Here is a 24971-nt window from a genome sequence, read left to right on the forward strand (position 1 = left end):
GCGCATATGCTGCAGTGGGTGAGGCTCGTCATCCTCTCCGGTTGGATGACGACGAAGCAATGTTTGAGAGCGTCGGTGCTACTTCGACGTAGACCCCTCTTGTGGAGTCGACATCCCCCTCTTGATTCCCACCGTCCAAATCGACTGGAGGTCACACTCATGGACGCCGCCCATGGATGTAGGGGCCAAAATCCCATGAACTTGTTTGGTAGGCTTCGACGGTGTTGATCTCATAAGGTTTCATGGTGAGGTCTAAATTCTTAATTAAACACTATGATTAAAGATTCATCATACTCATCTTAAGATTTGATTCAGTGATCACATATCCTGAATCGAACCATCTCATCGATTCCGATTCAATTTAGAATCATAAAATCGTGATCGGCTCAACCTAATATTAGACCAAAGAGCTTAATAAAGCAAGTGTACATATTAAAGAGAATCCAACTATGAAAGAAGATGGGAATTTACCCAATTCCAGCCTCGCATGAATAGCTGACGGGTGTGTATAACCTACTTATGTGAATCATATTCAGGTAAATCACAGAATCATCAACTCCGAGCAAGCGTAAGATTCTCTTGCTGTCCCAACTATATTTCCATCGTGATGCTCGTGCCATGTCTGAACCACAGGAGAATCCAAGGTCGTTGTCACTGTGCAGATAGGTAGGTGCACAGGAGCAGCGAAAGAAAGAAAGAGAGAAGGCAACAGGAGAACGATATTGAAAGCATCAAAATCGTGGTAAGACGTAATGTCAAGCGAATTATCCGATCGGCTATACAATCTATGATTGTATATTGAAACAACCACTGCATGATGCTGATGATGATAGCCATGCATTTCCAAGAACGTTAGTGGCATGTCATCGATCAAAGCCATTATCAGGTGCATGTTTGGATCAACATCTTGAAGATGAGCTCACTGGTAAGTAAGAACGACCAAAGAACCGAGGTTTAAAGTGAAAACCTCTCCTGCCCGATCCCTTCTATTATAATCGACTATAATCATGCATACAGTGGCAGTGGAAAGGGTCTTTTCAGCTTCCCATCTCGTTGAGTCGTCTCTGCCGACAGTTGGGATGGCTTATAGAGTCCACATGTCGTCGTCGCCGCAGATGCTCTTCATCATCCATCAAGTCATGAAATCTTATACACATCTGAAAAGGTATCAAAATCCACGCAAGTAAATGTCAAAGGATAAATCTATCTATCGTCTTGTTTCTGGAGGAATACGAAGCGTTCGCATCCGCCAAGCTGTTTCGAACCAGTTGCTTTTGTCTGAAGCAAACTCAACAGTTCATTCATGTAGAGATTCTTCTTGTGTTTGTAGTAAGAAAGACAAGTGCCATTTGAGAACACTATCCACTGATTACGCATAAGCGGCAATAGAGACGCAGATGGTCTGACCTGAGCATGGCGACGACAAGTTGTCGCCCACCTCACTTGCTCTGTCCGTGCTTTGGCCACCAAAAGCATCATCCTTCAACCTTCAGATGCGGAAATGATAAGGACAGACGCGGTAATCCACAGCGTAGTTTCTCATAGGGCATCTTTGCGTACACGATGAGAAGGAACGAATGAAGTACCTCGTCCCGTTATCCGGTCCATTTATGTCATATCAATCAACAGGGACTCGCCCACACAAGATATGCTTCATTTAATATTTTTCATTATTTATCTCTATAATTATTCTGGATCGAAAACACAGAGAGAGAGAGCGAGAGAGAGAGAGAGAGATGAATCGTCATGTGCCACAGTCTGCAATTAGAATGGCTCCAAAAAGACATTAGACCACTCCACGCCAAGCCGATTGACCGCGATGTCCGCAAACCCATGTGCTTCTAACATGGTAGGGCTGCTGCTGTGTTCTTCCTCCGTTTTGGAAGCCCAATCTGCATTGCTCGTCCCAGTTAGTATATTGGTTAGTATTCATGCATGCATGCATGCATGCATTGATGGCTGTCCGTTTAGTGATCGTATCGAACAGATCACATGACGGACAATCTGCCACGTCAAGATTCCTGGCCTTGTTTATCACGTATCCTGTGATCGATCCTTGCTCTTAGGAATCACACCATCGATGAGAGCATCGAGAGGATGGCTTACTCTATGTATTCACAGCAAACAGTGCAGGTGGTAAGGCGGTCCCTGTCTTCCATAGTTCGGTACTCTCTTTGGAACATCTGCATGTGCTCTTGATTTGGATATCTGCTGCTGCTGCTGCCACATGTTTCAGGGTTCCCGCCAACTTGAGTCTCCCATGCAAGGAAAGTTACGAAGCCGCTCGCCTTTATCTCCTCTATAAAACCCTCCTCCCTTCCACAAGGAATCCAACGCGCCATCTCCGCATTCGATGGCCATCCCCAGGTTCTCTCTCTCCGACGCGCTCTTTCTTCTCATCTCTTCCTCGTGCTTCCTCGCCCGAGGAACACTGGGTGACTCTTACGATTGGCAGAGCGCGCATGCGACGTTCTATGGTGGCGGCGACGCCTCTGGGACAATGGGTGAGTGCTTCTTGCTGCTGCTCGCGGACGCATGGATCCTTTTTATCTGATGAGACATGGATTGCTTTTTGTCATGTAGGAGGTGCTTGTGGGTATGGCGATCTCTACAGTCAAGGTTACGGCACGAACACCGCCGCCCTGAGCACGGCCCTTTTCAATGACGGGCTCAGCTGCGGGTCGTGTTACGAGCTGAAGTGCGACGATGACCCGCGGTGGTGCCTGCCGGGCTCGATCGTGATCACTGCCACCAACTTTTGCCCCCCAAACTACGCTCTTCCCAGCGATGATGGAGGGTGGTGCAATCCTCCTCGCCCGCACTTCGACATGGCCGAGCCGGCGTTTCTGCAAATCGCTCAGTACCGGGCTGGGATCGTGCCGGTAGCCTTCAGAAGGCAAGTGAAATCATTCGCCAGACTCACATGCACGAACAGCGGTAACTGATGATGTCTATGGTTGCCTACTTGGCAGGGTGCCATGCGCGAAGAAAGGAGGCGTCAGGTTCACCATCAATGGCCACTCCTACTTCAACCTGGTCTTGATCACCAACGTGGCGGGCGCCGGCGACGTGTGTGCGGTCTCCATCAAGGGCTCCCGGACCGGGTGGCAGGTGATGTCCCGGAACTGGGGCCAGAACTGGCAGAGCAACGCGTATCTCGATGGCCAAAGCCTCTCCTTCCAAGTCACCACCAGCGACGGCCGGACCATCACCAGCTACGATGTCGTGCCCACCGATTGGCAGTTCGGCCAGACCTTCGAAGGAGGACAATTTTAGCTCTTCCATCCACTCTCTCTCTCTCTCTCTCTCTCTCTCTCTCTTCTCCACTATCTCCTATACCGCCATTGCCGAGGTTGCTTCGGTAGCACCCGCTAAGGCTCTACCGCAGACGAATAGATAGCCCTCTTTGGTGCTACTCCTCCTAAACATAATTTGCCTTATGGATATTGGCTTGTGGGAAGGCCTTATCAAACCACATGTATTAATTTGTAACTTCGTTTGCATTCTATGTGCATGAATGTTTTCTATCTGCCCATCATCACCTTACCTTAACTGTGTATGTCACAAGGAAGAGCAGAAAACTCAAAAACACACCAAGAGAAAAACTTAAAATGATATATCAAAAAATAATTTGTCTATCCATTTATCTTTCCATTCTCTCCCCCACTAAACATAATTCCACCACAGATTAGGCAATCAATACAGGGCCCCATTTATCTTGCTATGCTTCTCTATTGTGTTCTACGTTGGGAAGAACACAAGTTAAGGGGAATCGGGAGGCATTTCAGACAATGCCAAGGCACATGCGGCCTGGTAACACACAGTATGGCATGGGATTCCACCATGTGTTCTTGCCTGCCTCCATTGACTTGCTGCCTGCCGCCCGCCGCCCGCCGCCCGTGGTCTTAGTTCAGTTCCAAGTGCACCATGCCAACCCATGTGGAACCATATGCATCTCTGTCCTTTTGCATTGCCGATCACCGAAAAGCTCATGATAGAGCTTTTCACCTAGTAAATCTCTTGTCACTGTGGTAACATCTTGGCCCTCTCACATATTTCCCTTCGATCGGGAGATTTACCATCTCCTCCGCTGTCTGTGAAGTCAAAAGTTTCTTTTGATCTTCTATCTTAGATGATCTTGATGTCGAATTCTACGGTTGTCTGCTACGCTGAACAGAGTCGATCCAATGGAGCTCCAAAGAAGAAAGTTAACATTAATGAATGTGAAAGAGTAGGTTTTGCTGGACAGTCTGGCTGTTGGCAACTCAACTAACATCTTCGTGGTAAGTGCATTATGACTCAACATCATGTGATCGAAATTTCGACTCCTTTAATTCCTAACAAGTGAAAGCTAAAGTGAGTCCATATTTCTTTTGGATTTAGCGCATTTATCATATATATAACTTGGATAAGTCATAGATCCATAATTACACCTCCAATTCTTCCTAATATCACAGCACTATAAAAGGCCTTAAGTATGCCACTGTAAAAAGATATGTCACTTATCAATCATTTTGATTACTCTATTTTATTCCAAATTAGACTTCATAAAGCTTGGCTTTGTATGAGTCATTTCGTTGACTTAAGCATCAGAGGAGCTTTGTCAGTACACTCTCAACGTAGTTTTAAGCTGACTTCCACAATGAACATCCTCGAGAAAAAAGGACCCAAATCGAATTTGAATCATCCTCCAAATCTACTTTATTAATACTTCATCACAGATATTATGTCTTCCCCATTCCTCATCATTAAAATCTGACTAGTTAAACCATTCCTTTATGCCCCAAAAACATTGTTTTGCGTCGACCCAAACCTCAGCCTCAATCAAATTCGATTGGACTGGGAGCCTAATTGGGCCTGAACTCGGGCCATGCATTGGGTTGGGGCTCGAGCATTCACACAACTCTATAAAATCTCGACGCCAAATTGTCGATCTTGAATTCTAATAAAAGGAAAAAGAAATATCGGAAATGCTGCAAAGTAGTAAAAAAAACGCTTTACTTGATGAATCAGCCGATGACCATTGAGATTTTCTATCGATCTCATCACCCCACAGCTGATTCCACCCAAGTGGGGCAAGCAAATCATACGAGATCTGATTCCTTTTGTTAATCGTCTGAGTCGGGACACGCAAAGGACGAAATTAATGCCACGAAAAAGAAATGACAGTGGGAAGATAATGTAATGTATATTAGGTGCAGTTTGTCTCCTACAGAATGATTGGCCTATTTTGGCAGATTAAGGCCGACTATCTCAACACTTTCGGGCCCTCAATTCATCTCAACACTCGTCTTCTCATGAAAGCTTGTGCCAGTAGCTCGATCTTTACGAGCGCAAGAGAGGAACTGCTAAAAAGGCCGGGGGGTGGAAACGGTGAAAGCTGATATGATTGTGATCGAGATGTCAACATATGGGCGGGCCAGCGGAATTGAATGCGCAGCGACCATGTTTCCCTGCATCCGTTGGATCCCCGGAGATCAACGAGGGACCAAACAGTAGTGGTTTTTGAGTGACAGGGACAAGAGAGCAGCAGCAACACAGTGAACCGTTGGCTGGTTTCTTCCTCCGCGCAACCGGCCGGCCGCCTTGGACTTGTAGCTTTCCAGGCGCCAGCGGGTGTGGAACGCTTGCATGGCTACGCTGCACAGCAAATCATTAAAAGCATGACCTGCGAAACTTGTGGGAACAGTAAACAAATCACAAGGATGGAACCCCAGCTCCGACGACATCTAGTTTCCTGCAGCTAAAGCTACATGACCTTGGTAGCAGCAGGCCCCGCCCTACCTGTGTCTCTTGTGCCTCGAATCAACCTCATCCTCATCATCATCCCCGATGAGTGTGCCTCCCGGCCTTATTTTCCCGGAAGGAGAGATAAGAATATAGGATCATCATGATGCTACGCATGCGAGCTTTGATACTGTCGTAGAGCCCACGAGGATCTTCGTGCAGACCTCGATGATTGGAAATCTTTTCTGTATATGTATGCTTCATGTATACGTAAGATTCAGGCGTCATGCGAACCCAGCTTTACATATGAATTACGCACTCGCAATGAACCACGGAACCTACCAAAGAAGAATAATTGAGTCGACGTCGAAGAACTCCGGCGTTCTTCGACGAGACGAGGGATAGAGCTTAATGGCATCCCTGTAATGGACATTAGAATCGTACACCCCAGCAAGAATTCATGGAACGTAGTTACACTTATCGTTGACACGGTTGGCAAGGAAAGAGACACGATTGACGTGCCACCTAATGCTCCCCCTACTCCTTTGTCCGCGTTGGATGTATAGGCTTGCCAGGGGTTTAGATGGAGGAAATTGACGGCGGCGATCGAGTGGTTGTAGAGAGTTAGCTGCCAAATGCATAGGGTGGCAGAAGACGGTGACGGTTCAACCACAGGGCCGTCGTCGTCTCCAACGCATGTTTCTCGACTCCATTGACACACGCCTTAATTTGCATGTTGCTCTCCTTGTGTACTATCTAAGAATTATCTACGGCGTGGTTCACATAGCAATTCTTTGCATTTCATATTAGATTAAGGTAATACAAATGACAAAGATATGCCACTCAATATAAAATACAAGATAACAAACTACATGAAGTTATTAGCTAGTTTAGTCGGAAAAAGATATTGACAGGAAATGCATGATTTCTTATTGACACTATGAAATCTACTAACAAAATTTATTGTGATTCAAAGTGTCCAGCTGATGGAAGAGACAAAAGAGAGATTGAGAATTCACAATGGCTGTAGTTTTTGAGGTTAATTTCATGCAAAATTATCACAAGAGAAACTTCAGATGAGGATGCCAACAAATACATAGAGAACTTGTCGTTGATCGATCGTACATCCGCAAAGACATGGATGTGGATGGACGATCTGTCTACGTCTACGGTGGCCAATGATATCTTTTTTGTCTTCATCAATGGGTGTCCTTCGGAGCAGGAAGGAACTTATTGTCTTCTTTGACGGGACCAATGCAGCCCTCGATCCCAAACAAAATGCCTGATGCCAAAGACAGTATATGATCCAGCGACATCGAAGTGGAGAAAATGGAAGCAGAAAATTCCTATTAATTTTTTGCTTCATTATTTGGTGATCGATCGGTGTTGCATGCTGACTTTGCTAGTCCACATCCGGTGGTCCTCATGAGGTACGACCCCAAAGGATTTCCATGTGAAGGTCACTTGTCATTCATTCATTTCTCTGAAAGCCAACTACATTCCTGCCTTCCCCTCATCTTTCTTGGACCACCACATCGGTACATGGCTCCATCAAGTCGCACCTAATTTTTCTCTTTCTTTCTCTCTCTCTCTCTCTCTCTCTCTCTCTCTCTCTCTCTCTCTCTCTCTCTCTCTCTCTCTCTCTCTCTCTCTGTCTATATATATATATCTCTGCACACTGTAATGGATTTAACTTGAAAAATGGATCGAACCATATTACTGTATAGACAGATATATCGAGTTGGACGGTGTTAATTTTGTTATGGGGGACTATCGTCCTCCCCCTCATCATCATGAAAACACAGGGATGAAAGTGAACTCAGGCCTCATCGACCGGGACCATTAACACACTCTCTGGGACCATTTTTAGTAACAGGGAACCTTCTGTATACGACCCGAACTTGATCTATAAACTAGTTTTTCTTCACCTGATTGATCGATGGAATGGCAGTGTTTTCTCTCCTTTCGGTGTGAGTTTACGTGCATGTGTGGAGACACACAGGCGATCATGCGTGGGAAAGGAGACCGAGGTTAAACCATGTCACCCTCGTGTCCAAAGGCGTTCCGAATCATAAAAATGTGCGTCGAAATTGCATTCGTTTTCTGGTCCTGCATGAAGAAAGCACGTATGGAGTAGTACATCGACGTCCCTCCCCTCTTCCTCTCCACATCTCATTCACCATGGCCGGCAAAACGACAGAGCTGGAAATATGTTGATGTACATACCACATGGTCCACACTCTAAACATCACAAAATCATGATTTCAGGTATGCTAACTCATGAGTTAGTCCCCACAGATCTATATGCTCGCTGAGACCCCATCCGATGCACCGGTCCATTAATGAGGTATTGAATTGTGAATCCAAACATAAGCTATTTTACGCAGATATTTCAGTGTTTCGTGCGATTTGCGTGAAATATTTGAGTGATAATGGATGAGGCTGACAGTGGATGGATCGTACAGGACAAATAGGACACAGTAGAGCCGACGACGCGTTCATCGAAGTCCCTGTCACCAGCTATCTCTTCATGCTTCAGGATGTCTTCAATTATTAGAGGATTAGGAAGGAAGAGCTACGTGTTCATCGCCTGAGGGAGCGAAGCAACCCGACGCACGAGGAAGCTGCGGTCGATGCGGCGATGCCGGTGTTGAGATAATGCAATACACAATATAATTGAGGGTGCTATCAGATATGGTCTCCACCTGCATCTACGCAGGCATGTCTCCCGTTTCATCCCTGCACGAGTCGTGGAACCACGCGTCGCTCTCGTCCTCATCCTCCGTCGTTTGATGTTGATCTGACGATGGCCCCTCCCCACTGCTGTGTCTGTGGAGTTAGCAAGTCAAATACATCCAATAAAAAAGCTGAATTAAATGGGTCAAATCGAAGTAGGGATCGATTGGCCCGTCGGTACAGTGGTCGAGAACTTGAGGCCACAATTAGGCCACGTTCGTGTCATTTTGACTCAACCCGACTACCGCCCATCTCCGAGATCGAAGTTATGACTCGGTGGACCGGCCGAAAAGAGAGAGAGAGAGGGAGGGAACCGAAAGAATCTATCTATTCTTCTCATTGGATTATTTCCATGGTTTTCCTTTTTCCCATGACGTACGCTCATAATATTTGCAATCTTCTCCTGTCGGGAAAAGGATGGACAGGTGGATGGGCCGGCCGGCCACTCTTCGCCTTCCCCCTCGCTTGCTTTGGCTTCGTCATCGCCAATGATTGCTTGCTCCGACCTCTTTTTAGCTGCGATGGAGATGAGAAGACAGATGGTTTTGCAGTGCTCCAACTAATTTGACCCAGAAATGACCGGCGACCCTATCGCAGACAGATTGACATCACGAGGGAGGGAGTGGGGAGAGAAACGACGAGTAATTGATAGACTGGGGAGGGGGGAGGTGGTGGCGGAACAGGGGACGGTCCCAGCTTCTTCCCCTCCTTGTGTACATTGCATGGACGGTGGGCACCCCATCTACACTGCTCGCCCTACATAAACATCTTTTCCTTCTCCTCGTTCACTTATTTCCGTGACTCGCATCTCGCGCGCTCTGTCTCTTTCCGTCGTCGGTATGACTCACTGTTTCCCATGTGAATGTGTAGCTCCGGATGTCGAGAGACATCCACCAACTGTTTGCAGGATGAAAGATGAAAAGGTTTTCCTCCGGTCGATCGAGACCGGGTGCAGAAAAGATAGCCCGGCAATCACAAGTGAGTGGGATTTGGGGGGTCCATATACCCCCTTTCGTGGTAGACGCCCGTCCGTCCCCGGACGTGCCTCAATTCCCCGTTTACGTGACCTCATTCATGCAGTGGAAATAAACGGAGGCCGAAGTTGCACGGGTTAATCTCAGGGAGTAGATTGGGACGCTCGATCTGCATGTCGTATGCGCATAAATCGATTGATAACTACACCGAGCACTCTGCCCAAGTCGGTGGATCTGATGGTGTCCAAGAACAATGTAGCAGACTTCATCACCAACTATTTCATCCCTGTGAAACAAAGACAGAGGCAAAGCAAGAATCCTGGTAAGGATCTGATCCCATGTTGGCTGTGGAGAACACATGGGGAGCACGACACCCAAGTACGGAAGAAACAAAAAACAGTCAGAATGTCCTCCGGGTAAGATAAAGAGGAAAGGAATCAAAGGCAGAGAAGCAAGTGCTAGTTGCCAACCAGTTTCCCCTTTTTTATTCCGCTCAAGTTTCTTCGGAACCTTCATCGACAGTTCTATAAGATTGCCACCAAGTAGGCGTATGGGGCAAAGCTGGTGTTTCTGAGAAGTCAAATCCTCAATTTACTCTCGACTGTTTGCTTGAGTTGGTGAGGATGATGGTATTAAAGCCGGTCTTTAATTTCTGTTTAGAATCTCAGATATTCTATCTTTTGATTTGATGTCTCAAAAGCTATACACCTGATGAAATCGTAGAAGGAACTGCAGGTGGGGTGCAATTAAGAAGCCAAAGCATATTGAATGCTTGTGGGTAAATTGACTTGGCAGGTCACATTAACTCGAACGTTTCTCTGTTTGCATGGTTCTGGAAATTGATGGTTTCGAAAGTTACAGAGGCTGTCTTCTCCTTTTTCTCGCGTCCTGTTTTACCCTTCTTCACCAAGGCCTGCACATCTGTTTCCTGGGTGAATCTGAGTGAACACCAGCTACAGGGTTGGTGCATTTATGACTCCCTCGGTCGATTCAGTTGGGGTTCTTGCCAGAATCTGTCAGCTCTCTCTCTCTCTCTCTCTCTCTCTCTCTCTTGCATGAGGGGGCGTTTCTATCACGTTGAATGCTGTCCTTAGGTTCCTAGTGAGAAACGGATACTGGTGATGCCCGTGAAGACGGGGAAGCTTTGTTTCATGTGGTGACCTTGGATAGGTGAGACAGAGCGGAAGCTTAGTCATTGAGAGACTCTTTGTGCGGTTAAAAGGGTCTTCCCTGCCCTGTTTGAGATGAGCAGTCATTGGCAGCGTCAGTCAATGCTGTTAACTCAATCGAATCCTCTCATTGTACTTTTCTTCCTGAGTAGAGGAGGGCATGGCACAGTTCGGATTCACAAGAGATTTCTTCTTCTTATTCTTTGCTACAATTTTCTGATAACTAGACGTGGCCATGGAGATCGCAATCGTAGCCTGCCAGCTGAAACCTTGTTGCTTCGACATTTACACTGGGAATTCCTTCTTTCACAAAGATACATGTCTCGCACTAAATTAGAGACCTTCAGCATCAAGCTGTAGGTTGTGCAGCCAAGAATTTTGGCTTGGTTTTGACAGAGAATTCAGCAAGTGCTTTAGTTGGTGTTCCAAAATTAGATCCTTTGATACCACCATTCGGTCGTCTGCCGAAGTGGAATCCTTAATGAGAGGGGTTGGAACTCTAATCCATGTGCATGTGATGTTCGAGATAGCTTATAGCTCTAACATTATAGACTCATACGAAATGTTCTACAGCTTAATGTTAGTGAGATCAAACCATATTTGTTCGAACACCTTCACGATGACATCGTGGTACTCCCTGGAGTTCAGCGACAGGTAACAAGCAAGCAGTTCCTCCAGATCTTTCGATGCCCGGATGTTGTTCTCGACTATCATCTCCACCATAGAGTCCTTGAAGTCCCTGTGAGGGTTGGACGACGACTTCACCACCGCGAAGCTCTCCGATAAGCCCTTCCTCTTCTGCATTGCGGTGGCCGATGTCATGGTCGACCCAGTGCACCTCCTGCTGCGGTGAGCCTGAACTTTCTTGCTTGAAAGCCGTGGCGAGTTGTTTCGCATTCGTAGACGATGAAATCCGGGAGAGGGCTTCATGGATTGCTTCTTGTCCTCCTCCACATCTTTGTCCTCGAATTTGACTGCTTCCGGTTCTTTCGTTGCTGGCTTGGTGATGATTGGAGGGAGTCTGCGCTCTGAGACCGAGTCGAACTCATCGAGCTTCTCCGGTTTTGGAGTGATCGAGGTCTTGGTATCCATATCGATGATGATATCGGTCGGAGAGGATATAAATCTGCAGCTACAGGAGTTCGACCGGGAGGACTGGTCATTACACTGGAATCCGTAGTCGTCGTCGAAGTTGCTCTTTCGGAATTCGAGATCCTCGCCGTCGATATAGTAGTCGCGTTGACGCAACGGGCTCTCCACCTCAGGGAAGTCGGGAACGGACTCGGTCTTCCAAGCTCTGCAGCTACAGCCAGCGGAGACAGAGGAGGTGACCAACTTAGGCTTGGTGGGAGCTCGGATGGGCTTCTTCCTGCTTCTCTTCTTGGACTTCCGTGGTGATTCCACGGGGAAATTGGTGTCCAAGGCCTTGGTGCGAGTTGGAGAGAAGGAAAACCTCTCCGCTTCCGTTCTGCTGGAGTAGTAGCAAGAAGCTCTATAGGGGAGGAGCTTAGTCTGTGGTGGCGGGAATGGCTTCGGCGTAGCGCTTGTTGCTGCTCTTGAAGGCTGGCCTTTCCCCGTGGGGTGCGGCGTGCTGCGGTTCTTGTTGGCTCTGTGACTCATGTCTTTGAGCTTGTAGAACCAAGCATTCGGCATCATGTCAGATAGCTTAAACCTGTAGTTCCCCATCACCCAGAATCCTAATTCGACCACCAAGAAGACGACGAAGAAGAAGAGAGGCTTACTACTTCGCAGTAGCCTAGATCTACGCTACTGTATCATGGCAAGGACAGAGAGAAGGAAATATGCTACTGAAACCTCGAAACAAGAAAGATATCCGAGGAACTCTAGATCATCAGAAACACAAAAGAACTTATCTGGGGAAACTCTGTGCTCTCAGTGCTTTCTTCTCATCTCAGTCTCAACCGGCCACAAACAAGAAACAGAAGAGCTAATTAGAAACATCATAACGCTGTGGTGACCTCAAAGCTCCCAAAGTACCTACAACGGCCACACAAAAGCTAAGCCTGAGATACCCAATATAGAAGACATGCACACAAGAACCTTCCAACACAAAAGCTACAGTGACCACACACAGGATGATTCCAAGAAGATGAAAGGGAAAGGCTAGACTCGTTATCCTTGGTGTGTGTATGAGGCGGTTCTTGATTTGGAGGGGAGGATGGGAGGGAGGGAGAAGATAAATAGGGAGGAGAAGAGGGTGGTGGTGGTGGGGTGAGAAAGAGACCTGAGGTGTGTCTTTAGCCCACAGCGGGGTCCATGTAGTAGAAGAGCTTAAAAGAAAAAGAAAGAAGGAACACAAGGATGAAGGATGAGATGGTTTGGGCTCCCTTAATTCACAGGTGAGACATGAAGAGCAATTTACTAATGTGTTCGTGTTAGATTGATCACCAAGCAACCATGCATGTTTCTTTTATCTTTCTTCTTTGTTTCTACGACTTGTCGGATGGTACGGTACATAAATGTTCGTCCACCAACCATGGATGGGTCTTCCTCATCCTCTCTCCACCATTTAATACGACGCTAAGCTTCCTCGTCGGCAATCCACAGCCCAGATTCGTGCTGAGCCTTGTTATCTAAGCAAACTTGTTGTTGTTCCTCTGTTCATTCTAATCGACTCCATATAAAGGTGGGAAAGAAACAACCGGATGCGGTCGGATGTACACAGTCTTCTCCCGCAACCGAGCAACCTTACTATAAGCCGAAACAGAGCCCGCAACACAGATTCGATCCATCCCTTTTTAAACTACTCATGCCATGTGATTCTCGATTTACCTGTCTGCTCCATGTTTCGTCATTTCCATGCAAGCAAGTCCTGCCGCCTTCGTTGGTATGTTAGCATGCAGTCGATGTGTCCGGATTGCAACGCTAATGACAGTCCAAATTCCAAAACACTGGAGTCAGGCGATAGATTGATGTGTAGGAAAGCTCCGAGGCGACTGCAGCAATAATGAAGGAAGCCACAGAGGCATGTGTGGCGAGGCTTGACACCAGCGGGGAGGGGTGCAGCTACCGTCTAAAAGCTGCACTGTGTAGCCCCATTCCTCGGCCTCAGAAGAAGCAATCGTTTTTCCAGAAACACTGAGAAGGCCATATGTTAGGGAAATCTAGAGAGAGAGAGAGAGAGAGAGAGAGAGAGAGAGAGAGAGAGAGGTGCGGGCTCTGCGTTGCCGCTGTCGTGTATCACTGCGTCGAGTTCTGCCTGTCTTGTCTTTGGATGGTGCAACTACGTAGTGGAGGTACGATTTCTTCTCGGCCAACTGTTTGTGATTTGGTCTTCCAACCAAGATAAACTGTGTTGCACAAATTACAATCATCGTGTCATGTATCCAATGATCAGTGGCCACAATGCTGACTGATTTAGTTCTTCCTATAGCTTGGCTTTTATAGCTCGAATTAACTGAAATAATTGTCCAATCGACTAACCTGAGTAGCCAATGATTCATTCGTTCTTCTCCTATTGAAGAAAACTATGAATGTATCACCTTCCGAAGAGGGGAAGGAACAAGTTATTCCGGCCATTGATATGAGTTGGGTTGGGCCCAAATTGCAATATTTTCCACAGCAAAAGCGCAAGAGTAGCCCACCATGTTCATAGTTTAGGTCTCATTCTTGTACTGCACTGGTACATGTAGGATCTTCAAATCCATTTGACAGATCAAACCGAATTAAAATTGAATCAAAATCAAACTTTGTGTGTAACCTTATGCCCTCCACGTTCATAGTCGGTATGGCTTGGTCCTGACTTAAAAGCATAAAGTCATCCATATGGATTCTTGAAACGAGGAGGTTGACGGACGAAGTCGGGTTAGGGGGTTGGTTCTCGGGATTCTGTTGTACCCTTGTAATCGACTCGAGGTGGAACTTGATCGGCTTCATCCATGCTATGATCCTGCACAACAGATCGATATCAGGAGAGAGATTCCTGACTCCATCGTTAAGTTAGTGAGTGAGTTTTTGATGTAAAAGGTTTGGTCCTCCTTTTTAGACTAGGTATTTATACCTATGGGGATGGCTCAATTGTACTTAGATCATTAATGATGGTTAATACTTCGTTTGATATGACCATGTGAGCGGCTGGTCTGTGTGCTCTTGACAATGTAAGTCGATTTATCCGATCTCCTATCGTGCGACATCGACTCATATGATTTAAACGGTACGAAGTTGGTTATACATCGTTCCCCAAGTTGGTTAAGCTTTCTTCGAACACATGTTGGGTACATGTTCCATGTCGACTCTTCGATGGTCACTAATTGTTGACACGTGGGCGATGCTGAAATATTTTCTATTAAAACTAGTTTAAAATTGATTTAATTTTAAAGACTATAAATGGGTTCGATTAAATATACTCTTCTTTAGTTCGGTTAATAATTTGAGCTGAACCGAATCAATCTTAATTTAAAAAGAAATCAATTCGATCGAATTCATTATCTTAAACTATTAAACGATTATAGCCAGCCCGAAAAATCTCAAAAACTACTTTCCTTTAATTAAATCAAATAAAAAATAAATTCGATTGGGTTGGGCCCTAAGAGTTCGGTTGGAACCCGTTTCAACACCCTTCGCTTATATGTGCTTCATCATCGTCTCTTACCCTTCGCAATTGCTGGGTCCCACTCGGATGCTATCATCATCAACCTAACAAGTGGGTTTGCCAAGTCGTGAGAGGATTTGGCAGTGGATCTCGACGCATGGGAAAACAGAGCGGGTGTCAGTCCCCAGTAGTTAGGATAAGAGAGCTCCTTTTCCGGCCACAGTTCTATGTTTGCCGTATCCACCAATTCCTCCATTTACCGGTCGTCCAAAGCTTCCTCGATATTAGATAGCGTCTTAGGGAGTCTTGGCAGCGCGAACGCCAGTCCACAACTCCAAGGAGATAAAACACGCCACAGATATATTTCCAGGCAGATGAAATGTGATATAATACATGGCTTATCTCCGTCCATGTCACTCAACCATCCAATTTTATTCCGGTCCGATGCTTGCATTAGACATCCTTTCGTAATCCTAGCAATCCTTTTCTTCAGGAATATGTCGTACACATCGACGTGGTGTCATATGGGCTCTGTTCTTTCCAAAAAAGAACATGCACTGCGTTTCTTTCCAGAATTCATGAGATTAATCTACTTGTGTTGGAGAAAATGGTTATTAATGGCTGATTAACTACTCCAATTACGACATAGGCGTTATCCTCACCGGACCACCCGAGTCGGTCGCACGCTGCCGTCGTTGTCCTGAGAACAACCACTCCAAGTAAATGCACGCGACCGTCGTCCAATTTGGCTGTACGGGTTAGAAGTTCTAGGTCATCATCATCCAGTAGTGCTTCATTTGCATACAGTATATATATATATATATATACATCTCTCTCTCTCTCTCTCTCTCTCTCTGTGTGTGGATATACTGTCGTGGAGCAGCAGCATGTGCAGTGGAGCTTATCAATATGTGGAAAGTTAGGTTGCGCGGCTCACAACTCGGTGCATTAATATTTGTGCCGGGGGTTCCTACTCGTTAAGTTGGTCTCCACGCACGGTATCGCTGCACCACAATTGACGTCGAAGCGAGGTCGCGACATGCTCGCCAAAAGCTCGGATCGGCCTCTCAGCCCTCTCCGCATCAAGCAGGAGGGCAACTTCTACGCCAGGCTCCTCTCCAAGGAAAGCTCCCTGTCGGCCACCCCTTCCTTCAGGGTCTACTATGGCGTGTCGTCCGGCTCGGTGCCCTTCGTGTGGGAGTCGCAGCCGGGGACGCCCAAGGCCACCGTAGCCGCCGCAGGACTCCCTCCCCTCACCCCGCCGCCCTCCCACTTCCACCACCCCAGGAAGATCATGGCCACCAAGAAGAAGAGGAGAAGGGCGTCGAGGTTCAGCGTCCTAGCCACCTTATTCCGCAGGATTATTCTAAGGAAGCCATGCATGCCGCGTTCGCCATTGCCCTTCTCGCCGGTCTCCTCGTTAACGTCCTCCCCCTTCACTCGATTAAGCTCCTCGAATTCTCTGCAGCGGTCTTCCTTCTCCTCCGGGGGGGACGACAACGACGACGACGACGACTCGGATGGCGGATCAACGAGATCCATGCTTTGCTTTCCGGTACAGCGGATCCCACGCATCAGCCTATTCCGTCGACGCCGTGATCACAAGAAAAAACTGGTCCGGAAGCACGGAAAAGGATCTGCTTAAAGAGTGTTTCCCTGGAAAGTTGCTCTCCTCCTCTGCTCTTCGTCACTCCACATACTTGACAGGATGGTGATCAGCATCGGCCAGTCCAGTTTGATGGTTGCTTTCACATGTGTTTCTGTTTCTTCTCACCAAATGGCGTATCATAATATGGCTTCGGAAGATAACTGTGTGGATGAAAACGATAGAAATGTGTCTCAAAATGCATCGGTCATGCCTTATTTGATCCGGTGACTTCAAACAATTTAAGAAACTGGAAACATTCGACCTGCTGCTGCTATATGGTCGATGAGTCGATGACCAAAATGGGTCTGGAATTTAGGTGGCTCTTTCAATGCCAAAGAACCGAAGGTAGCTACAGGTTACCTTGTATTTAATTCCAGTCAACTGGGAGCATGTGAGTATCTAATTACTCCTTCACATCGACAAAAAGAACTTATTAAGTGTTGAGAGTGGGATTTGAACCCACGCCCTTTCGGACCAGAACCTTAATCTGGCGCCTTAGATCAACTCGGCCATCTCAACATTTAATCACTTTTTACCTTATTTTCTTTATATGTGTCTCCGCAAACTATAGAATGGTAGCTCGACGAAATTTGTATCCCTTGCGTTAACCAGGGTGATCTCACCTTCCACTTTCAACGTAGTTCTGACTGGGTGACTACAAATTTCTCCTCGTTCATCTTGCTGGATCAAGTGATTTCCGATAGATAGTAAACCCAAGAACGATAACTGTGAAATATTGATCTAAACAATTGACCTCAGTCAAGAAGTAGACAATGAGAAGGATAGGATTTAATATTCATTTATTATCTCAACTATTAAGCTGCGAACAGAAGACACCAAGCGACAGTACATGCTTTTAATGAATACAATACGGCAATGAGCACATTCGGTAGGAGCCAAAGAAAGCGTAAGAACTCTGGGTCCCCAAACTGTTGGGCAGGTCCCCTACGTACGATTACCTTGCAGGAATTGAAGCCTTGATCCGATGCTCTGAAGAGGGTTCGTTAATTGATCTTCCTGCAGTTCTTCCTGATCTCGCCGTTGGAGCCTGTGAGGGGCTTGATGTCGCCCATCTTGATCATTCCCGACACGAAGTCTGAGAAGAAGGTGCCGGTGCTGCTGATGTAGGCCTTGACCAGGGAGTCGGTGGAGTCACTGACGTTGTACAGCTGCTGATCCGAGTGCAGGAGGCCCTTGAAGCGGACGAGGTTCTTGTAGTAGTTGTTGTCGAAGGCGGTGGGGGTCTGCAGGTCCAGCGGCGCCAGGTTGTTGTCCCCGGAGCCGGAGGCGCTAGGGCAGTTCGCCTGCCTCTTCTTGGCAAAAGAGGCGTCGATGTTGGTGTCGTTGTAGATGTGTCCCCGGAATGACGTGCACCTTGCTAGGCCAATGGTGTGAGAACCTGGGAACGTAGAAGAAGAAGAAGAAGAACAAGAACAACAGCCCTCGCATTAATAATCTCTGCTATTTGTTTCAATAACTAAGTCGTTAAGGATTCTACTTGGTCTTTAAACCATTGGCGTTTCTTTTATGGTTGTGGGAGCACATGCCTTTGCCGGGCAAGAGAAAGATGACAACAGTCACGAGTGTAGGACCAGGCGAGCGCTGCCGACACACCCCCTGACCTCCACTAGATAAGAAAGCAGAAGCTAACACAACCTAAGAACTTACCTCTCTCCTCCATAATTTATATCCTTCCTATGAGTAAGATGATTTTATGAAGCACAATTCTATCAGTACGATGTTTTCTTCTTCTTCTTCTTCTTTTTCTTCTTCTTCTTCTTCTTCTTCTTCTTCTTCTTCTTTTGAATTCATAAATCCGCATCAGTTTGTCGTAAATTATATTACCAATCTCAAAGCTTAGATCCAACCCTACTAATAATCTATGTTTCTAAGTTCTACTCCTGGGGTTGTGGCGTTTCCGGTCTCCAATACTTACCACTGGTCATTCTTTAGATTCAAAGAGAACCGAATGATAAAAGTTGGTCGATGCTAATCTATGATTCTTGTTTTTTTCTTCCTGAACAGTAGTCGAACCATTTCGTGCTTTGGCAGAAGATTCCCGTCTTTTTCTTCATGAATTGAAGTTGAATGGTTCCATCACTTTATCGCTTTTCATGTGCCAATCGCAAGGTGACAACTCATGTCTTTGTAATAAGGGGCACCCTTAATTTGACACGATCACCTCTTGCACTGCTGATGGCACAGAAAAGCGAGTGCAGATTGATATAATAATCTGCAGGTAATGTTAGATGAATCTATTGTGTTCGTATATTCTGGCAAGTTGTTTGTATGATGCATCGAAAGTAAGTGTTCTCTGCATTGCCATAGCTTCGATCCTTACCAGAGAGTGCGACCATGTCTTTAGTTGACAGACCCTTGGCTGAGAACTTGGAGATGAGATTGCTAAGCGATGAGGTCGGTGGGGGGATCTGCTTGTTAGCTTTGGATATGCTTGCTCTCCTGGAGTCCCTCCTCCCCAGCTTCACATCCCAGTTAGGCCCTCCGAGCTGCAAGACGAGCTCTTCTTCGGTCCATTAAAAGCTTACTCTAAATGACATATACAGATAGAACATCAGCACTACCCACAATGACTACTGAATCTCTTGCAGCGACCGCCAAGATATCCGCACACGACACCACCCCCGGGCACGCCTTCTCCACCGCAGTCTTGATTTGGTCTATGACTTCGAACCCTCTGATGGAGTTGTTGTTTGGCTTAGCGGTCTTCTCCCCCGTGAAGGTGGGCGTGTCATCCAGCAGCACCGACCCATCGCACCCCTGTATACGTATATACATGCGTACATGAAACATAGACATGCCGGGCGAAGAAGAAGGAGACACAGCTGATGTTGTGTGGGCAAGGGAGGATTACAAGAACAAAGCAGTCATGGAAGAAGAGGCGAAGGACGGATGCACCCAACCGCTTCTCTTTCGAGATTGCAGACTGGACAACGGGTTTCACCGTGCTAAACAGCTTGGGGCACGACGAGGAATAGAAGCTGGTGGATAGCTGCGCAGAGGTGCCGCCGAGAAGGAGAAGTAGAACCAAGGCTGCAGAGGCAAAGACCGTGGAAGAGGAAGCCATCGGAGCGCAGAGAGTTCCTGTGATGGCTAGGCCACCACATGTATCATTGGGTCGACATATATAGGAGGGGTGCCCGAGTGGGTGTTGCTTTCGTGATGGCTGCATCGTAAACCTACAGCGTTGGGATGGTTTGCATGGCACCAAATGACAGCGTAGGTGTGGCAGATGAATTACCAGTGCCGGAGGGGAAAAGGACAGAGCTATTATTGTGTGACACATCTTTGACATGGAAAGATCATAGTGAGCTTATTGCCTAAATATCAAGAAAACAGATACGATTAGCTTTCTGTCACTCCCCTCCCCTGAAATTACATTATTATTATTATTTTCGTCGTAGTAATTCTTTTCTTGGAAGTCAAAGTGTATTTATTTATTGAACGGTTAAACCCATAGGCGTCCTGTGACTCGAGCACATATCACCTCATCTTCCCTAACATTTGCTTTCTCTCAGAAGGAAAAGTGACTAAAGGTGAATCCACAGGCTTCATGTGACTCAAAAAGATGAGTCTATCGTTCATCTCCTTAGGAAGGAATTCAAATTAGATGCATTAAAATTTTGAGATTAAATCACTGATCCAAAATATTTAAATCTAATTCCGGATTTTACGATCCATTTAATAATTGTTTAATATATTTTAAGTAGGGAGTCAATGACCCACATGTCAATCATATTAATATCCATCAAAGTCCCTAACTTGACTGACTTCTCGGGTGATAGTAACATACTAAAGTGAGTGGTCGATGCTCAAATTAATAATAATAATTCATATTTTTTTTTCAAATATTATTGTATTTACTATATTTTTTATTGTAGGAATAAAAAGGTAACAATTATTATTTTTTTCTTTAAGCGTTGTAGTGGGTTAGTGGTTCTAAAAGAAATAATACATTAATTAAAACCAATAGATTGTCTATGATATGGAACCTTGACACATGAAGCTATGTGACATATGAGCTAACCGAGTCCAAAAGTAAAAGTTGCCATCAATCATTTAAGTTGGTGTGTGATGCGATCTACATGGGGTCAACCATATCTTTCTTGCCTTCCCCAGTGCATGGAATTTCCTTGTAGGTAGCCATGTCAAGCCAGAAGCTGCTCCACTGCCAACACATTATTATGCTTGTGTTCTCATCAAAGTCCACAACAGCAAAGCAGTAGGGACGAATGCCGGTTGTCATTTTCTTGCGTCGAAGTCTTATCAACTATATTAAACCATGTTATTTTCATGCCAAAAACAAGAAAAAGTAGAGAAAGCCGATCCAAAATTAAGATCAAAATTAAGAAAAAGTGGAGAGTCACACGGCTATTATGCCACCGAAAATGACAAAAAGCCAATTCATGAATATGTCACATTGATTATATTATAATAAATAATAAATAATATTTCTTTGACCACTAACAACTAAAGAAGGATGTTTTATAAAAGTTAACCTTTTAGGTGTTCGATGGATGACATGAGAAATTTTTTCAACATCAATCTTCGTACAAAGGGAGGTTAAACATCACATCACATCACACACGATCGTCACTTTAAATATGACTAATTATAGATTATCCTTTGTAATTAATTTTTAAAAGTTATATTGAAATACAAATGTAAAATATTTAAAACTCCTTTCTCTTTTTTATTTTTAATCCTATAAAATTATCTCAATGTTTTACTTTCATAAGTATAAGATCTCAAAGACTGAAATACTAAAAATAACTAATTAACTCTTTTGAATAACACTAATTCTCCAAATGGAGGGTCGGGTCGGTCGTCATGGAGTTGAACAAGATGAGATGTAAAGTGGGATGAGTGAATAATTATGGGTGAATTTTTGAGAAAAATATTATTTTTTTTTCAAAAATATCTAATTTTCTAATAATATTTTTTAATAAATAAAATACCTTCAGTCACTTATTCTCTCATATATATTTTTTTCATTTTTTCTATAGACGATTCAATTACAGTATTTTTATATTATATTAATATTATCAATAATAGTGGAAAAACATTAACCATTCCACTCAGGAGACATCCACATGCATCCGTTGGACACCTCCCATCAATCATGTATGTTCCCATGTGGTGGAGCCAATTTGGTCCATCGAGCATCCCGAAGACGACGTATTAGCATCGATTGCTGCGGGGCCATGTCATGTACTAACCTTTGACAATTGGATCGATCGTCAACATCACCTTTTACCTATGCAAACCAGCCGTCGGACAGAGAAAAGCCACGCAACATATGAGTTCTCACAATGTTGGTTGGCGCTTGCAATCTTCTTTCTCTTGTTGATTCTACCGGAGTGATTTTTTGGGTATTGTTTTTGCTGATCTCGTTGTGGCATTTCGACAAGCAGATTGTTGTTGCTGCCCTGGCCCCTCCGACACGGACGTCTGTTCGATTCCGAAGGTCTTGGCTCCACTGCCTCTGAAGGTATACGCAAAACGAAGGTAGAACGCATCTTTTCCCCTCCATGCTCAAAACTAACTGCGTAATCTTGTCGGCATCTTTATGTTCAACGCATGCTTGGCTACTTGTATTAGGAGCTTGCTGTTCTTAATGAAATAAGTGATGTCAAAGGATTAACCATGTCGGGCAGTTACTTTGGTTGTTGCAATTGAACTCTTCCACTCTTGAATGCATTATTTTCATGTTTTCTTGCATTTGATGGTACGTTTGCTGCTCCAAAACCAATTTTGGCCGCCACCAACCCATAGATGCACCTCTGTGCTGCGAGGGAGACTTTGAACGTTCGACGGTGCAGATACTCTGCTACCGCTTGCTTTTTCGTTGTGTTCTTTTTCACCAAAGGTTCTGGATTGATAAGAAGCTTTCAACTTTGAAATAGATCTGATGAGTGATCTCTTGATCATGAGAAGTCTCAAACAATCAAGTCATATATGTAATGAACATCAATTCCTGATCCTAATTCTACTCATTATTGGCTGTTATCCTGTGCGAGGTATTTCGATTGAAATTCAACTTGTCAAGATATTTTTTGTTTTAGTACTTAAAAGAATAGCTTTGTGAATCTTTTGTAGATATTTGTTGCTAGTATTTCTTCCTTGATAGTGCATTTACCCTAAAGAAAACGAGGAACCTTTTTTTGTTCTTGTTGGTGCTCATTATATTGTGGTGCGGATGATGTTTACACTCTCAACTGCTCTTATAACTCTTATTGCTCTGTACTCATGGAAATATATGACAGATTTCATCTCTATATCCCCAAGAAGTTTCAAGATAGAATCCTGTCTTATAAACAGTTGATGTGGGTTTAACGTATATAGTTTTGTTTGTATACCTAATGATGTTTGATAACATTTCCTGCTTTGGAATTAGTCAATCTTTCGTCTCCCATTAGTTTCTTGGAACCTGTTTCTGTGACTGCAATTTAGTCTTGTGCTTTGATTGTAAATGTGGAGGATATCTGTCTTAGTTTACGGTTGTGCTCCTAATGTTGTCATATTTCTGTTTCTTCATATGTATATTTCATTTTGCTATTGAAGTATCAATTTGGCATTATTGTATTTCTTTACTTCAAGTCTTGCATTATATTGGCTCATATCTATTGACATATTCTTGTACAATTTTCAATGTCATGCATGGCTTCTTAGATATGAGTCGTTTGTTACTAGTGAGTTTTACATTAGCAAATGTCTACTGATAAAACTTGGGCCTTGCAAGCATATTAGGCAAAAAAACTTAGAGAACTTTGCTGCCTATCAAGTCTTGAAAGGGTCCGTTTGCCTCTCTTATACTGGATCTTGTAAGTGAATCCTGTTTAATCTTCTAATGTCTTATGCATGTCATATGCTATCTACCATATTTTAGCATCTTGTCTACCTTACAGCATTCCTAAATTGTTCACCTTTTACACAATCTTCTCCTTAGGAATCATGAACTGTGAACTCGATCTCTACTTCCTTGCTCAGAAATCGTTGAAGCTCAGACACAGTTCAACTTCAGTCCCTTGCAGTTTAGGACTCTGTAAACTTAGTCGACAAGTTAACTAACCTAATATTTCCTATATTTTGCCACAACATGCTAGAATTATCACGTCGACACGTTTGATGTTGAAGTCTAATGTAATACTTTGGTTTTCATATTGCGTAATCATATTTAGATGTGCTTCGAGTGTAACACCATTTTCATGAATGATTAGGTGCATCAAGCTTGCAGAAATTTCATCATTTTCATTTTTTCACAGTTATATAAGATATCAAATGCATTTTTCCTTTGTAGGTTTTCTTAACAAAACATTATAAATTTGTCATTGACTCGAAATCAAAATCCACTACAAGAGCTGTAATCTTGGTAAGATTCTGTATATGTTAATCTGAAAACATTCTTGAAGTGTGTTAATGTGACCCTCAAACTCAACTACAGTATATAGAAACTTACAAACAAAAGACCTGAGATACAGCATTGATATGTAAAATAATGTTTTAGTATCAACACAAGGTTGATCAAGTTCTACCTTCTTTAGTTAATAGAATTAACATACAATTGTTTTCCCTATTTACATCTACAATGACTATCAATGTAGATGTTTCTGACAATAACTCTGGCGCAACAGAGTCTAGTTACTATATGAATCTCTTGTTAGAAGAAAGTTTAGTAAAATTATTTATGGCAATCTAAAGATTGAAATTTTCAATCAATGTATATCTCTTTGCATAATATTGATGACATGATATGTATGAAACCTTCCACGATGTGCATATCTCTTTGCATACTTGTCAAACCTTGTTTTTCAGATTTATGTAAGGAAGATAGAAGAAATGAGCTTCTAATCATTCCATGGTGGTGGAAACTCATTCATGATTGTGGACAAGGTATTCTGATCCTTCTTGTTGTCTCTGCTAATTCTATTACACTGGCCTAATGCCTTGAACTTGTTTCAGAGCCCAAGGGATTGTCATAGACAGAGAAGAGTGAGCGAAAATAAGATAAATGGAGAAGAAAACCTTGTGAAGCTTCGAAAGTTGAGTTTTTCCAATTGGTTTTGATTAGCTTAAATCTCAATCGTATTCTTTATGGAGTTAAATGCAGGGCTGCTTATACATATGGCTTCGGAGCTGCTTATACA

General features: G+C 44.4%; 4 protein-coding genes and 1 non-coding gene across 5 annotated transcripts; 2 read left to right on the forward strand and 3 right to left on the reverse strand.

Annotated features, from left to right (window-relative positions):
- The first annotated feature begins 2309 nt into the window (after positions 1 to 2309).
- On the forward strand, positions 2310 to 3529 carry LOC135627329 (expansin-A2-like). Its single transcript, XM_065133389.1, has 3 exons — positions 2310 to 2504; positions 2584 to 2896; positions 2973 to 3529. Exons 1-3 carry the CDS (start codon positions 2354 to 2356, stop codon positions 3274 to 3276), a joined length of 768 nt encoding a protein of 255 aa, XP_064989461.1. The 5' UTR covers positions 2310 to 2353; the 3' UTR covers positions 3277 to 3529.
- Positions 3530 to 11126: 7597 nt separating this feature from the next.
- Positions 11127 to 12776, reverse strand: LOC135626848 (transcription repressor OFP2-like). The gene has a single exon (XM_065132591.1). The coding sequence runs from the start codon at positions 12290 to 12292 to the stop codon at positions 11174 to 11176; it is 1119 nt and encodes a 372-aa protein (XP_064988663.1). The 5' UTR covers positions 12293 to 12776; the 3' UTR covers positions 11127 to 11173.
- Positions 12777 to 16197: 3421 nt separating this feature from the next.
- Positions 16198 to 16803, forward strand: LOC103972652 (uncharacterized). Its single transcript, XM_009386996.3, has one exon. It carries the CDS (start codon positions 16198 to 16200, stop codon positions 16801 to 16803), a length of 606 nt encoding a protein of 201 aa, XP_009385271.2.
- Positions 16804 to 17244: 441 nt separating this feature from the next.
- TRNAL-AAG (transfer RNA leucine (anticodon AAG)) lies at positions 17245 to 17325 on the reverse strand. The gene has a single exon. It is a non-coding gene; the product is annotated as a tRNA-Leu (tRNA).
- Positions 17326 to 17589: 264 nt separating this feature from the next.
- Positions 17590 to 20056, reverse strand: LOC103972232 (peroxidase 4). Its single transcript, XM_009386498.2, has 4 exons — positions 19679 to 20056; positions 19393 to 19584; positions 19148 to 19313; positions 17590 to 18205 (listed from the first exon to the last, which is right to left on the reverse strand). Exons 1-4 carry the CDS (start codon positions 19994 to 19996, stop codon positions 17811 to 17813), a joined length of 1071 nt encoding a protein of 356 aa, XP_009384773.2. The 5' UTR covers positions 19997 to 20056; the 3' UTR covers positions 17590 to 17810.
- Between the last annotated feature and the right edge of the window lie 4915 nt (positions 20057 to 24971).

The sequence above is a fragment of the Musa acuminata genome, chromosome BXJ2-11 (genome assembly GCF_036884655.1).
Source record: "Musa acuminata AAA Group cultivar baxijiao chromosome BXJ2-11, Cavendish_Baxijiao_AAA, whole genome shotgun sequence".
Lineage (NCBI taxonomy): Eukaryota > Viridiplantae > Streptophyta > Magnoliopsida > Zingiberales > Musaceae > Musa > Musa acuminata.